Source organism: Podarcis melisellensis (assembly GCF_964234715.1).
Source record: "Podarcis melisellensis genome assembly, chromosome: 4".
Lineage (NCBI taxonomy): Eukaryota > Metazoa > Chordata > Lepidosauria > Squamata > Lacertidae > Podarcis > Podarcis melisellensis.
The window spans coordinates 42447109-42463631 of record NC_138531.1 but is presented as its reverse complement, the minus strand read 5'-3'; the positions used below and the strand labels follow the sequence as shown (position 1 = coordinate 42463631).

The window sequence follows — 16523 nt, the reverse complement described above, 5'->3', positions numbered from 1 at the left end:
ATCTCTCAAGAGATCATCAACAAACTTGGCTTGAGAGCTCCCAAGGTGAAGCAGTGGTCTTTGTTGATGTTTGGATGTTGGATGCCCCTTTGATTCAAGATGGTAGACCAAAACACAACTGTGGCATGACGTAACCCTAAACCATCACACTATCCATTAAAAAAATCACAGTATTTGTTGGTTTCTAAAAATTCCAAGGCAGCACCAGGCACCTGCCACTAGTATTCCATAAATTTGTAATAATGCATTTTGCCTGAATAACTTTCCATAAACAGACAATTTATGACAGCATAAAAGGACGTACCGACTCACGTGGGAGTAGGTAAATAGTTCTCTCAATATTTTTTACTGTCACACAACAGCTCACATAGGACTGTGCCGATTCAATCCACACTTTACCAAAGAGAAATACCACTCCTAAAATGAAAAGGTAAAGACAGACAATGCACGTTAATCAAAACAGCTTAGCACAGCTGCTAATGGAAAAGCTGCAATACTAAGAATTACTGAATAAACACACTAATTCACCCATGGGAGCAGAATGATTTCCAATTTGTAGTCCCTAATTGACAGCTCCATCTGCTGAAAGTCAGTACTCCACAGTCAAGTGATTGCTTTAAGAGTCTTGTACTATGCAGGCACACATCACGATGGTATGCAAGGTATTAAATGCCACCTTGTTTCAAAAAGAGACTTGAAACTACACCGCCCCATACCTTCTGTTACTTACCCCTCCTTATTCCTAGTACGCCTCATTTTTAATGCTGGTTTTAGTGATTGGATATTATATTTTTATTTCGTTTCATTATTGTATTTTGCTTATTTTATTTTGCAAGCCACTTTGCTTATTTCTGCTGGAGGGGGGAAGCAGCAGGTTATACATTTTCCTAGACTGTATTATGACCATGCCATATGCAGAGCAGACTCACTGAAATCAGTGAACTTAAATTTGTCACTATAAAACACTTCAATATACAGGCAAAGGAGATATAGGTATTGAAGATGTCTGTCATTAAATGTCTGGGATAACTTGGTATCTTAATATTGTGAGTACATTTGTTTTCCATGAAATCAACGTGGATCCTGTTCTCCCCATTTCAATCTTCATTCAACCGCAGGTCAGTACAAGTGCAGCAAACTACCCAAAATGTTTGAAAATCCATTCTGAAGATGGCTATCGCATTCAAAGGACTATGGTCATGTGAATTATATCATAAGATGATTGAAAGAAGTAAGCAATGATGGCAAAAATGATTGGGCCGGTACATTCAAAGACTAATGGTCCAAAGTGTCTCAACGGTTATTATACATAAAAACAGGCATTCACAACTTGCAGCTACAAATACTGAAATGCAGTTATCCTTGTGGACAGCTCAGAAGAGTTTCTCATCCCATAGAATACTAAACATTCCTACCACACAACAAAAATGAGTAAAGGCAAGGGCAGTTACAAAAACTATATCTCCACTAGCTAATGTTAATGTGATTTATAGCAGATATATGAAATCAAGAAATTAAGCCATTTGCAATCTTACCCTCTAACCATTATGGGGTGGGTGTGCAGGAACTGTGTGAAATTCTTATTCCTCCTGGTATAATATGAATCCTTCACATAATACAGTTAATACCTCATTTGCTATAATGATTATGATTCTTTTAAACAAAAAGTAATGCCAAAATTTATTTTCCTCTACGTTACTAATTGAAACCAGGTGCAGTCTTTATTATTCATCCTTGAAAAGTTATGACGACAGGATCTCTTTTCATAATCAAGGAACAAGTCTTTTCATAATTATACACCATTCAGAAGCCACCGTGCAGAATCCAAGATAAAAGTAAAAAACACTAAACAAGAGTTTTTAGGGATAGGATTGCCCCCTTCCCATTAGTCCCCAGTTTCACCCAAACTTCAGTGATCATTAGCTACTTTCACAAAAATATTGGGTATATTCAGCGTTTAATCCCCTGCCCAAGATCTAAATGAATGTTTGTCTGGGAGGGGGAGCCGAACAAGCTGCAGCCATTAACCTTCATTTTACTCCTCCCTGAATCTGATGTGCATACAAATTAAGGTACATTATGGTAAAGCCCTAGAAATTAAAGGGGAAATTTATTTCTGATAAAAGGGAGCCTTTACCAGGGACTTCTGTGTGTGTCTGGAGCAGGGAAAGGAGCCGTTTGATGGCTGTGGTGGAGCCACTTGGCAGTGGGATCACTGCTGTTTACTGGTATGAGCAAAGGGGTGGCAAGCCAGCATCACCCACGTGGCCGCACAGTCCCGATCCCTCCACCGTCTCACCCCTTCCAGTAATCTGCAGTGACTCTGCTGCCATGAGGCTATTGATACAGCTCTACCCCACTGCGCAAGCTGATTTAGGGCTACACTTATTGGGCTCTATCCAGATTATCAATGGGTAAGATTCCACCCAGGGGACTGCCCCCCCTGGCAATTTTCACCAATTACCCCCTTCACCCCACAGTCTGTTGTGCCACCCTCTGCCACCCCTTCCCTCCAGCAGGAGCTTCTCCTGGATATAGAGCTCCTCTGAGAAAGGGAGAAAAAAGTACTGATCCAGCCCATTAAAAACAAGCAATGGCATTTAGCTTTTATGCCCTTCGGAAGATAGTTCTAACCATGTGTGGGAAAGCTGCATGGGGAAAATGGCTGAAGGGTTAAAGCACCTCCCCTCCACTGCAAATCAACGTCTTCCAACACATTGCAGCACTGAGGCCTCAGCCAGCCTTTTGAAACCTGAAGATACTAATATATAGATTTATGTTTATGCCTAGTCAGTATCAAAGCAGATGTTTTTCTTGACGTTCAGACATAACAGACATTCAGCTTCAAGGAAAGTAGTGGACAATAAGCCCCTTTTGAAAAATGGTCCTTTATAACTTTGGTCAAAAGAAAGCAGGGAGAGTAAAGAGGAATTTTCTTATGTACAGTGGTATCTTGGTTTTTGGGGACGCGGGTGGTGCTGTGGGTAAAACCTCAGCGCCTAGGACTTGCCGATCGTCAGGTCGGCGGTTCGAATCCCCGCAGCGGGGTGCACTCCCGTTGCTCGGTCCCAGCGCCTGCCAACCTAGCAGTTCGAAAGCACCCCCGGGTGCAAGTAGATAAATAGGGACCGCTTACTAGCGGGAAGGTAAACGGCGTTCCGTGTGCTGTGCTGGCTCGCCAGATGCAGCTTGTCACGCTGGCCATGTGACCCGGAAGTGTCTGAGGACAGCGCTGGCCCCCGGCCTCTTAAGTGAGATGGGCGCACAACCCTAGAGTCGGACACGATTGGCCCGGACGGGCAGGGGTACCTTTACCTTTACCTATATCGGTTTCTGAACTAAATCCGTTCTGGAAGTCCGTTCTTAAACCAAAGCTGTTCTTAAACCGAGATGCACTTACCCTAATGAGGCCTCCCACCACCAGTGGACTTCCACCATTCGGTTTCCGTTCGTAGACTGCGGTAAAGTTTGCTAACCGAAACACTACTTCCAGTTTTGCAGAGTTCGTATACCGAATAGTTCATAAACAGGGTTGTTCTTAAACCGAGGTAACACTGTATACATACCTGGTTGATTATACTGATCTTCATAAGCATCTAGCCAATAGAACCTGAAGATCTGCTCCCCATCTTCCCCATTTATTAAGGGCAACTGACTGGAATCCACTTGAATTTCAGAAGCTAGCTGCCCATCTTCTTCTTCATCAATTCTGTCCCAACAAGAAACATCAGGGATGGGAGAGTTTCTGAAATACAATACATGAGGAAGGGGGGGGGGAGGCATACCTTTACATGTGAAGTGAGTATTTTAAAGGGTCATCTTTTCTTCAGAAGAACACTGAAGAAAAGCTTTTGATCATCTTAGGTTTATTACTGCAAGTCAACTAACATCTTCTGAGAACATTTCTCCATCTCTATGAAGCCTTGAGAAGCTTTTCATACTGCTAGTGAACTTAGAAGAAAGTTAAAAGTGGAAACCAGAAGAAAAAGTCCCTAAGGATTTTTTTGAGTGCTTACAAGAAATATGAGCCTGTTTTCACAGAGTCCACTTGCTGTATTTGTCTATCTTCTGTTTTCACCTCTTCCTTCAGGATCGTGACCGATTCTTCTACAACTGCACCTTCCTCCATAGATTCATCAAAGTCCCCATCATCAAAATCCATTATAGCCTGTTCATCTTCTGTAAGCATTATGAAGAGACTTTAAGACTCAATGTACTATATTTCAATGATTTTATTTATTTAGATTATTTTGGCAGTTATTTTTTTCACACAGCGATTTTAATATGGTTTCTATAAGAACATTAATATGTACAAATACAATATAAAATAAAGTCAAACATCACCAAATAAACTATCAACCACAGAGGTGAATGTAATTGAAAATACAAGGCGATGAGCATTATTACCAAAATATAACAATTACCTATAGTAGCTTCCTCTTGTTTAGCTTTTTTCTGTTCTCCATTTTCAACCATTTGCATTCCATTTTCAGGTTCACTTCTCTCTTCTTTGACTACATCTGATCTAGCTGTGTAGACTGAATTCTTAGAATGAGATGAATTTGGTGAAGCAACTTCTTTTTTGACAGACGTGGCAGGTTTTCTCACCTCAGAAGACGTTCTCTATAAGCACAAGTAATTTTAATTAAAAATCAGATTAGGGTGGCAAACCCCTGGCCTGGGGACTTCAGATGGACTAACAAGCCTTCAAGAGTAGCCTGCCAGTCGCTCATTACAATTTCCCTCCAGTGGCAGCACCACCACCACGGAAGGAAAAAATATCCTCCCCGCCCCGCTCATCAGATGATCAGGATAGGCAGGGAGGACGCAGTTTCCATCAGAGCACTGGGCTGAGTGAAAAGGGAAGTTCTTCTCCCAGACGAGGAAGGGAAGCGCAAGTTTCATTCCAGCCAATGCACCTGTATTTCAAATAGGAACCCCCACACCTATTTTCAAAAGGGCTAGATGTAGGCAAGGCCTTTTAAACACTGTGCCCTACTACTATATCCTCTCCAAAGAAGGCAAGTTGAAACATTAAGTTTATTGAAGTAGATTTGGGGTACAAAGGCACCATACAACTGATAGCCAAATGCATTGTTTCCCCTTCCAGCTGATATTAACTATACAGATTTTGCTAGCTTCGATTTTTTGTTTGTTCACACAGCAACAAATCAAACTAAGATTTTAAAATATCAAGAAGCATATGGAAGTTCTAAAGCAACAGACACATAAACTTCTCAGAAATCTTAACATTTCCATTTTGGAATATTACCTTGGACACTTGAGATTGCACAGAAAAGGGATTCAACGGTGTTCCAAAAAGCCTCTTTTTTTTTAGAACTACCACCGGTGGTGGTGCTAAGGGAACTGGCTACAAAGGAGAAAAACATTAGGCATCAGTCACTGCTGTAGCAGAACTTACAAAAGAAAGATAAGAGTTTGCTATGTTCCACATAAAAATGCATACACCCCTTATATCCCTTCCCCACACCGAACAGTCACCAGTTCTTTGAAGAAAGGGCAACCCTGGTACAGGATTTTAGTTATTATTGTATTTTTCCATGTATAAGACAATGCTTTTTGCTCAAAAAATTTAGGCAAAAATTGGGTGTCATCTTATACATAGAGAAGGGGGGACGTGTGATTAATGGCAGCAGCAAGCAGGAGATTGGCAGCGGTGATTGGGCGGGTGATTGGTGGTTGCGGCAAGGCCTGCTGGCGATTGGCTGTGGCTGCGGCAATTGAGCAGGTGATTGGCAGCTGTGGCAAGTGGGCGGGTGGGCTGTTGGTGGCAGCGAGCAGTGAGTGACTGGCAGAAGTGACCTCCCCCACCCCCCAAAAAAGCTAAACGACTTAATTTCTTAATTTTGGGGTCATCTTATACATGGGGGTGTCTTATACAGTGGTACCTAGGGTTAAGTACTTAATTCATTCTGGAGGTCTGTTCTTAACCTGAAACTGTTCTTAACCTGAGGTACCACTTTAGCTAATGGGGCCTCCTGCTGCTGCCGCGCCGCTGAAGCATGATTTCTGTTCTCATCCTGAAGCAAAGTTCTTAACCTGAGGTACTATTTCTGGGTTAGCGGAGTCTGTAATCTGAAGCGTCTGTAATCTGAAGCGTCTGTAACCCGAGGTACCACTGTACATGGAAAAATACGGTACCATCCTCTCACAGTTTGCAACAGGCAACCACAGTTCACTGGGTTCTTTCTAACTTTGGGTCAAATACTTCTTGCTTTCAGGTACTAAAGTATTATTAGGTTGCCTATGCAGAAGAAAGCAACATGAGCAGTGAGAAGAGAGAATCTGGCACAGGAACCACCAAATCCAAAGCCATGGGAGCCTCACATTGGCCAGGGGAAGGGGAAAGTGGCTGCAGGGAATCAGGCACGATGGGACTGGTGTCTGTTATCTCACTTGACACATGGGTGGGGAAACACGTTCCAAAGCCACTCTCAATATGCTCCAGCATGCCCCGTTTCTCTCTATATCATTGGAGCACCAACAGTGAAGGAGGGACAAATGTGGAGCTTTTTGTGGTTGCAACAAATGCTCCCAGTACCAGATCTCATTTTCTGTGAAGAGAGAAGTCTACAATATTCTTTGGCCCCTAGTATGCCTTTACATGGACTATATGATTGCAGTCCCTAATCCAGTTTATATTTTGTTCTCTTCCAAGCATTTTAAAAACATAAACTCTACACCTTGCTCCTCTACCACCCCCAGCACACATGAATTCCTACCTCGGCATTTAGATCTTGCAAAATGTCTCCTAGCAAATCATCCTTAGACAGGTCAACAGCTTTCTGTGAAAGGAGATACATGTGCTAAGTAAACTGCTCATTGGAAAAAACAGGATCAACATTTACAATGAAAGCTAAGCAATCATGTGCCCTTCTACAGCAGCTTTTTTCAAAACACAAACAGAGCAACAGATCTGAGGGCATATATATTTTTATTTGTCTAAATTCGGCAGACATATTTTTTGCTTATAATATAACTTACGTCAGCACTTTTCTTCCCAGTGGTGGCCATAAACATAGATTTTATAGTGTTTGGTTTTGATACCAGAGGCTTCTTCACATTTTTCTTGTCATTTGCAGAAGTTGTGTCTCTTCTTCCTAGCAGATAGATACAGTACCTTTAAATATTACAATCCTATTGATAAGTCGAAATCTATTAGTAATGACAACTGCAGATCAATATTCAAGATTGAATCATCCATTATTAGAAATGAACCATAAGGGACCAAGCAGCTGCATGCAAGTCACTTGCAAGTTACACTGCAAGTTCGCTTGAAAACTGATGTACAGTGCAATCTTGTGCTTTTCTACTCAGAAACAAGACCAACAGAGTTCAAGAGGGCTTACTCCAAGGTAAGTGGGCATAGAATTGCAGCCCTGGAGGTCTTACATAACTAAGTAAAGATCAGCAGTAAATCAGCAAGTAAAAGGTAAGCTGTTAGAGGTGTGTGGGTTTTTTTTTTTTTAAAGAAAGATTCTCCACTTCAACCTGAAAACCCTGTGGGTTTTTTTAATGCTGAAAATTTAGCTCCTTTTAATATTCAGCTCAGCCTAAGAAAAATAAAGAATGTGTCAAATTATTGAAATTATACAAAGGAAACCACCTGGCACATGTTGATAATAAAGTCATGATGAAATAGAATTATTCATCAGTTTACTTGAAACTTGATGAGGACAGAGTGAAACCACACTTCAGTTATTTAAATGGCTGTTAAACTGTCACAAAATCAGCCCAACGATTCTTTTGAAATTGATCTTACCTACACGTAAGAGGGGGGTGGGAATGTTGCACACATTAACTTCTGTTAGTAACTATACAGTGTAACTATTCTCATTTTGTTATTTGTAGTTTGGAAATGAAAATCACTATTTTAAAAAATGTTAACTTATAATAGCCTTACCTTACACGTGCCCATTTGACCACTTTGATGGGTGTAAGTAGCCCTACTCCAGGGCCACATAACACCTATTCCACATTTGTAAGAACCTGGACATTTAATGAGGCATGACCTGCACTTTAGAACTCTCTGCCTATTGAGATCAAGCAAGCACCTTCACTTTACCCTTTTCAGGGCCTGCTAAAAACATTCTTGCTTACGAAAAGCCTACGCAGATGCTTAGAAAGTTGAGGTAATTTTAATGCATTTTTGCATTTTAACTACTGCATCTTGTAAAGTAGAGTCATATTTTTTTCTTGATTTTCTTGTCTTATCTTTTACAATAAAGTGGGGTTTTTTTACAATAAAGCAATGTATAATTTCTATGAAATAAACAAAAGGTCTGTTAATGTTTCAGTTGCCACTTCTCAGAGCATTTTCTTGAAATTACTTTCCCCCCCTTTCAACTTAACTTTCTATTGCTACTCTAAAAACATGAACGCTGATTGATTAAATGATTTATTTGTACAGCAACACAGTGGAATTGCTTCCTGAAGCAGAAAAAGGACGCAGTTACCTGAACTGGCATTTGACATATTCAAACACTAAAAGCAAAACCCTAGTAAGTATTTATTACAGATAAGAGCAATATAATGCATATGCTCTCTACTCTGTCCTTCTTGACATGGCCTCAAAGAGGCAATTGGAAGTGTCCACTACTGTTTCAGAATAACATCCGTTTAAGACAGCCTTTCTCAACCTGTGGGTCCCCAGATGTTGTTGAACTATAACTCCCATCACCCCCAGCTAGCAAGGCCAGAGCTCAGGGATGATGGGAGTTGTAGTCCAACAGCATCTGGGGACCCACAGGTTGAGAACCGCTGGTTTAAGACATCATCCAAAGCCTGAACGCTCCTAGCAATGCCAGGGAAAGTCCACTTTGTCCTTCAGCGATATAAAAATGTGTACCCTTTCAATGAGTTGCTATGTCTATTCTTCAGTCTAATTTTAATTAACTCCCTCCCAGGAAAGCTGCTAAAAAAAAAAAGTTCACTCACTTTTCTTGCTGGAATCAAGAGCATCATCTTCCAACTCTTCATCGAAAATCTCCCTGCCATCTTCTACGTAGCCAACACCATCTATGTAGGGAAAGTGTCATACTTTAACCAACGGGCAGCAGACAAACCCAGACTCTATCTGGGTGTGAAGGTCAGCCAAGTTCCTCTTGATTTTCCATCATTTTGTAACTTGTATTTAGAGTGTCCTCTTGCCAACAAAAATATTGTTACAAATTCAACATGACCGCTTCATTTGTGACGGTTGTTTCTAAAATATGCATCAGCTCGGTCACTCAGGGGAGAAATCCAGCTTATAGATTCCACATGTATCGTCAACATTCTCATCTCCTGTTCCTTGATACATTAAATTAAGTTCTACTAAAAACCAATGACCTACTTTCTGCTTAGTAAGCTTAAATGTGAACATGCCCTCCGTGACGTAATTTGTGGATCAAAGCCCGAATGGCCCAACCAACATATGCTTTGGCTGCAATGGTGCAAACAGCAACCTAAGCATAGCAAGCTGGCCAGGAACAGCTAGACAGCTTGTGACTATCAACCTAACACCAACCCCTGGCCATTTATTTTACTGAAAGCTTTTTACAGGGTTGTGCCAGCTTTTCACATATTCTAGTGGCCTACAGTAAGCACAACCAGCTCACAACAGTGGCTGTTGTGGCCCCTCTATTAATACATCAGTTTTGAGGAAAATCCCACTCCCACCCTGAACGCTATGGTCCAATTTCTGTTAACAATTTGCAAAGCCACAAGTTAGTTTGCAGATCTCATCGATAAAAGCACTGCTCAGACCACTTACTTTCATTTTTAAGCCTTGATATTATTTATTTATTTATTTATTTATTTATTTTATTATTATTATTATTATTATTATTATTATTAATATCCCACCCATATGGCCGGGCCTCCCCAGCCACTATGGGCGGCTTCCAACAGGATATTAAAAACACAATAAACCATCAAACATTAAAAACTTCCCTAAACAGGGCTGCCTTCAGATGTCTTCTAAAAGTCATATGGTTGTTTATTTCCTTGACATCTGGTGGGAGGGCGTTCCACAGGGCAGGCGCCACCACTGAGAAGGCCCTCTGCTTAATAAGTTCCTTTGGATGCACACAAGGAAAGCTGATAATCTCTATGGGATTTTTTTTTTAATGCATATAGCAAAGATTATCCAAACCAAGGGAAGAATAGCTGTTTTAATGTCAGCACAAAGTCAAGAGTGAAAAATTAAATCCACTTCACAAACCATCATCCACAATCCAGTCATCATCCTGCCGTTCTCTGACAATCTTGGAGTATTGTTCTTCATCAATTTCATCATAAACACTTGTGAACTCTTCAACCTGCAATAAGAAGTTGGGAGCAACCATTGTAACTGTCCCTCTTTTCAAATGGGCCAGATAATAAAGTAAATGAATAAGTCAGATATGCAGACCTAGTCAGGACTTCTATTTATATAAAGATAACACTGATAAGCACATTTAATGAGTAAATTTAGGTACCTTTCTCTCTGTCTCTCACTCTCTCTCTCTCTCTCTCTCACACACACACACACACACTCTCTCACACACACACTCTCTCTCTCTCTCTCTCTCTCTCACACACACACACACACACACACACAGAGCACAACACAGTAGCACTTCCCCATTATGCATTTCCGTGGAACTAAAGCCAGAACATTTTAGTTACCTCATATTTTATTTTTTCACCACCTTTTGCTTTTTTCAAACGTTCCAATGCTTCTTGTCTCCCTTTTTTAACTTTCTTCTCACGACGTGAACGTGAAGATGTAAGGTTCGCAGAATCAGCTTCTGAAAGGCACAACAGTAGTTATTAACAAAGGTTAGAAACAGAGTACCCAACATTTAAATAAGCACACCATTATGATACCAATAATCAAATGCCATTGCCAATGAGAGAGGTTTTTAAATGTGAAATTAAGCAAAACCTGCGAATAACTTTTCCTGCAAAATTAAAAATTAAATAAATTTTACTATATGTTTTGACAGAATGTTCTCCATTTCTTAAAATGAAAACATAAAAATTGACAACATAGCAAATAGCAATTAGTCAAACTCAGAAGCTGGTGATTAGCAATGAACTTTTCTCAGATAGCTAACTAAGGTAAAGGGACCCCTGACCATTAGGTCCAGTCGTGACTGACTCTGGGGCTGCGGCGCTCATCTTGCTTTATTGGCCGAGAGAGCCGGCGTACAGCTTCCGAGTCATGTGGCCAGCATGACTAAGCCGCTTCTGGCAAACCAGAGCAGTGCACAGAAACGCTGTTTACCTTCCTGCTGGAGCAATACCTATTTATCTACTTGCACTTTGACGTGCTTCCGAACTGATAGGTTGGCAGGAGCAGGGACCGAGCAATGGGAGCTCGCTCCATCGCGGGGATTCGAACTGCCAACCACCCGATTGGCAAGTCCTAGGCTCTGTGGTTTAACCCACAGCGCCACCCTTAGATAGCTAACTACACATAGCAAAAATCTATATATCTAATGCATAGTTCTCTAGTTAGTATGTTAACAATTTTCTGTGTCTCCATTTTTCTAACATAAAATTTAAATTTTGGCTGCATCCACTACAGCCCCCAGAAAAATCCGGTCAGAACATGGCTGTAGCCAGGATTTATGTTGGGGGAGGGGGCAGGATACCCATCTGTCACCATCCTCTGTCTGGCTGTTTAGCAGATTGGGAATGAAATGTCTCAGCAACAGCTGTTTTAAATTACTTTCTTTTGACCCCAAGTGCTCCGAAAAATCCATCAAAATTTTTCTACAATTTCTACTTTTAGTTAAGTATTGTTATTTATTTACTTGATGGGGGGGCAGCTGCCTCCCCCTACGACACCCATGGGTCAGAAGCTGTTGGTGTGGCATGGGGAGGCATCAGGAAGGGGGAACTGTTCATACAAGCTGCCTCTGACTGACCCATGGTGGTCCCCCACTCCCCAAACCTTTCCTGAGGACCCCCTGAGCCCAGAAGATTTTCTGGGGGTGCAACAGGAATGAGGGACAGCAAAGCTAGACTGTGCAAATGGTGTCAAGAGCTGTAGCAGGTGAGTTTGCATTACAGTTGTTATCCAGTGTAACAGAAAAGCCTTTTATTTAATTGTTTTGTCAATTATTTACAAGTATTTTAATAAAAATAATTTCCAAGTCTTGACGGTAACATTGAAACAATACAAAAGACTACAATTCTATACACAAATACCTAGGATGTGACTCCTACTGAACTCCATGTGGCCTATGTCTAAGTAAACTTGTACAGTGGTACCTCGGGTTAAGTACGTAATTCGTTCCGGAGGTCCGTTCTTAACCTGAAACTGTTCTTAACCTGAAGCACCACTTTAGCTAATGGGGCCTCCCTCTGCTGCCTCGCTGCCAGAGCACGATTTCTGTTTTCATCCTGAAGCAAAGCTCTTAACCCGAGGTCCTATTTCTGGGTTAGCGGAGTCTGTAACCTGAAGCGTATGGAACCGGAAGCGTATGGAACCCGAAGTACCACTGTATGAGGATTGCACTGAGACAAAACATTCCAAAGCCCTAATCTTCCACAGTGGAGGAGAGTTGAATGTAGCATGAGTCCCAACATATAACTCTGCTCAGCTGTTCCAACCAAGGGGAGCTTCACCAGCTGTGCCTGCCAAAAACACAGTAGCCAGAATAAACACAGGGTGTTTTGGGGGTGGAGCTGAGCTGACCAAAGCTCTAAACTAAAGCCTGTCTACCTATCTGCTATGGGCCCAAGCTGGGCCTCTCAGCTGGCACAGCAAAACAAAAACAAAAACCATCTTCCCAGGCCATGGTTTGACTTTGCATAATTTTTGAATCTGCTTTCATGGTTTGTCTCATTCAGACAGGCCATGAATTGTAAGCCAAGGACAAGACTTGGTTGTGCTTCATGGTTTGTCTGGAGTGAGACAAATCACAGGCTCAGGTTTGGATGACATGCCGGGACGGGCCATGGCTTGGCTTACAGCAGCAGGACCAGAGAAGAAGCAAAGTGGTCTGGGAGCCTACAGACTCTCATGCACCTGTGCTAAACCATGGTCTGGCTTAGCACTACATGCAAACCAGGTCTACTGTGTTGTTTACTCAGAAGTAGCCAGCTTGTATTTGCATTGCAGCATTAAGCATAATATGAAGTTTATAATAAATAAACAAGTCCAGCTTTAAAAAAAAACACAAAAACCATAGCTACTCAAGACACCAGAAAATTAATCCTGAGAATATGAATCTTTCACAAAAAAGTAAAAGCAAATAAATGGATTTATATAGATGATTTTTTTAAAAAGTCTTCCCAGTGAATTGGCAGGGCTTCCATGTTAAATCCTTCAGATCAAACATTCTTGGTATTTTAACAGCTTCTGAGGTATCCATGGAGCACAAAATTAGCAGGGCCTACATTTTCACTTTTTTTACTAAATGAAACTTCATCTCCAATTTTCAGCTTGTACGGACATATCACACATACACAAGAGTAGTGAAAAGTCTCTATGATGCATGAGGCCTTCACAGAGCTTTCAAGCAACATATGCTAGAGCCTAAGAATTTGAGATATTTATTCATCTCTATTTACATGAGCTATTCATATTTGAAAGAATGAATATTGTTAATTACCAACTCTAGCTTACAAAAAAATATGTTTTAATCACTGTACAGGTGTCTTAACACTTTTTATATTAAGAACTATTTAGTTCAATGTTGCTTTGGGAAGGCAACCTTATCTTGGTGCCTTGTCCCGCAGGTGACAGTCCCCCCATACAAAAATCTCCTCACATTCCCAACTGTTCAGGTAATATTTTCAGCCTTTGGCTCAAATTGCTTTTTAACAATAGCCCTATTCAGGCACAGGGGAAGGGCAGAAGGGCTAATCTCTGTTGCCATTTCAGTCACCTTCTGACTTACCTAACTGTCAGAAGCAGGACACCTTTTTACTCATGAAAGCTTCCCACATATTTTAGAACCCTAATTATGTAAAGCTTTAAAATGCACAGGGAAGGCAGCTGAAACAGCAACAGAAGAAGATATTGCTAGCACATTTATCTCTGCTGCTTGCATGCACACACCCCCCCCCCAGAGTTAATTCACACTTTACACTCAGAGAAGGTTACCATCTGCTGTTCAAGCAAGTAGGTTTGACACCCATCTAATCCAAGTTAAGTAACTAGTTAAGTAACTGTACTAGTTTAAGCATCAATGATTACTATCAATATATCCTTGCTGTCATTTATCAAAACAGAAATCTAAATGAAATTCATTTCTGTTTTGCTAATTTTATGGACCAAATTGCACATAAAAGTCTACATAAATGGGAGAATGTTATATTGAACTCTATGAGGCTTCTAAACAGAAAAGCTTAGGATTGTGCAGAAAAACCCCTAAAGATTTGTAGGCATTAAAAGCAGGGTTTTGTTTGGTTTTTTTTTTTTAAAGTGAAGCCATTAAGACAGATGAATACATAAGTATTCATAAGCATAAAAATGAAGGGAAAGCTTTTTTTGCTGTTTGCAGACACAGCAATATCTGCCATCACTAAACAATTACAGTTATAGAACAGTACTAATTAGAAGTAAGAGGAAAGTGTAAAACCTTAACATTAATCTTCTCTCCATGACAGATTACAACTGAAACGTATTTCCATGTATCACCATCATGTTCTCCATAAATGATTCCTTCTAAAAGCATTCAAAAGATCTTTGGGGAGAAAATCAAGGCTCATCTAAGTATTGCTGTCAGCTTTAAAACACAAAAAAGCATTTTCATTTTGAGCAATTATTACACACACTGCTGCAGGCTTGAAAATAGCCTCTTGCTTGATTGCCTGGAGGTGATTCGTGCCACAGACAATCAGGCTAGAAAGCAGTTGTCAACTAAGGGTAGCTGGCCCTCCCACCCCACCCACTTCCAGACCATCAATATGCTTTCCCAATCTGGTGCCCTCCAGATGTTTTGAACTGCAATTCCTATCAGCCAGGACAGATGGTAAGTGTAGTCCAAAACATCTGACGGGCACCAGGCCGGGAAATGTGTGGGCAGCCAGGCAAGTAATATTTGTGAACTACAGTGCAATACTTTGCATGCTGACCTTGACAGAAGCCCCTCTTTGTTTGTGGAGCTCGCTCTCTCTTTCTCTCTCTCTGATGTGAAGGTTACAAGATTACATCCTTTGTAACTTTTATGAGCCCACATTTCAACAAACCAGATACTTTTTCAGGAGAGAAAAGGAATTTTCTACTGCATTTGCTCCATGCCTTATTGGACAGCAATGTTGCCAAGTCACTCCCCTCTCATTTCACCAAACCTTTGTGCTCTTCCCCATGTCCCCCCAATTTACACATATCTCACAAACCTGAATTTAAGACACTACACTTCTTACCCAACTCCTCAGCAAAATAAAAACTCTTTCAAGTCACCAATTCTCTTTTTTTAACTTTAGAGAGGAGAACCTATGTCACCCTGAAGAGAACAGGGAAGCAGCAACAACATTTTTGTTCCATGCTTCCCTCACAACTCCCTTGTGAGGTAGCTAAACCAACTCTTAGATCAGCCTCTGCCTCTGTTCGTTTGCCTTTCACAATTACCCTAACTCTATCCAGCCTGCCAGGTAGCTAGCTGCATCTTAAAAGAGCAATGCTACAGGGGTGCTGTCTCCAGTCACTGGCCATTTGGGGAAACAGCCCAAACTTAACAATACTTTATTATATTATATTATTATTATTATATTATATTTTATATTATATTATATTAGTATAATCTCTCTCACACACACAGACACACAAACACACAATTTCTAGTCCAATGCAAATAAAGACTCAGATAAGAATCTCCAATTCAAAGGTTTGTTAAGAGGAAGTCATCCAATGGGCTCCTGCAAAGGTGTGTTTCTTTTAGATTCCTATTGAACCATGTACACCATTCAAATGAAAAATGTCAAGGTTTGTAAGTGGCGTTTTGGTGGCAAATGAAAGCAAAGGTGTCACAGGAGGACGAAACACTATCCCCACATACATCCCCGAGAGCAAGCACCATAGAAACCAGTGTGACTTACTTCCAGGTAAACATACCAGTTGTCCCGCCTTTCTCTCTCCATGCAGGACGCATGCCCCCAAATCCACCTTCCCCGTTTGCAGTGGTTTAGCCTCAAGTCAAAAGACAAACAACCACGCGCGGCTGCAGCTTCTGCCGCCCGGGACTCCATACTTACCTGGCCCTGCGCTGCCTCCCTCCTTCGCCCCCTCGCTCCCTTCCACCCCCGCCCCGCCGCCCGCCCGCCCGCCCCGACGGCGGCGTCTCCCTCTCACCTCCATGGCAGCCGTCGCCAGCCCCGTCGCGCGGGCTCTCGCTCAAATCCATGGCGGAGAGGGAGCAGACTGCCGCCCGCAGCGCCTCCAAGCCCGGCCCGCAACTCCACGCTCTCGCGCCAAAGCGCCTGAAAGTGGCGCGAGAAAAGAGACCCAAGTGCCCCGGCCAGGCGAGCAGCCAATCAGAAGCCGCGGTGACGACATCCGTCCTTCCTATTCCGCTTCAGGG

At 41.6% G+C, this 16523-nt stretch overlaps 1 protein-coding gene across 1 annotated transcript in view; it reads right to left on the bottom strand.

Moving 5' to 3' along the window:
* POLA1 (DNA polymerase alpha 1, catalytic subunit) overlaps positions 1–16463 on the bottom strand; it is a 179730-nt gene extending 163267 nt beyond the window's left edge. The window contains exons 1-11 of the mRNA XM_081909016.1: positions 16295–16463; positions 10672–10793; positions 10226–10322; positions 8959–9039; positions 7006–7121; positions 6744–6806; positions 5273–5371; positions 4425–4623; positions 4017–4179; positions 3567–3745; positions 305–417 (exon numbers count right to left, since the gene is read on the bottom strand). Coding sequence (XP_081765142.1) covers positions 305–417; positions 3567–3745; positions 4017–4179; positions 4425–4623; positions 5273–5371; positions 6744–6806; positions 7006–7121; positions 8959–9039; positions 10226–10322; positions 10672–10793; positions 16295–16346 — 1284 coding nt within the window. The 5' untranslated portion in view covers positions 16347–16463. The remainder of the gene's footprint in view (positions 1–304; positions 418–3566; positions 3746–4016; positions 4180–4424; positions 4624–5272; positions 5372–6743; positions 6807–7005; positions 7122–8958; positions 9040–10225; positions 10323–10671; positions 10794–16294) is intronic.
* Between the last annotated feature and the right edge of the window lie 60 nt (positions 16464–16523).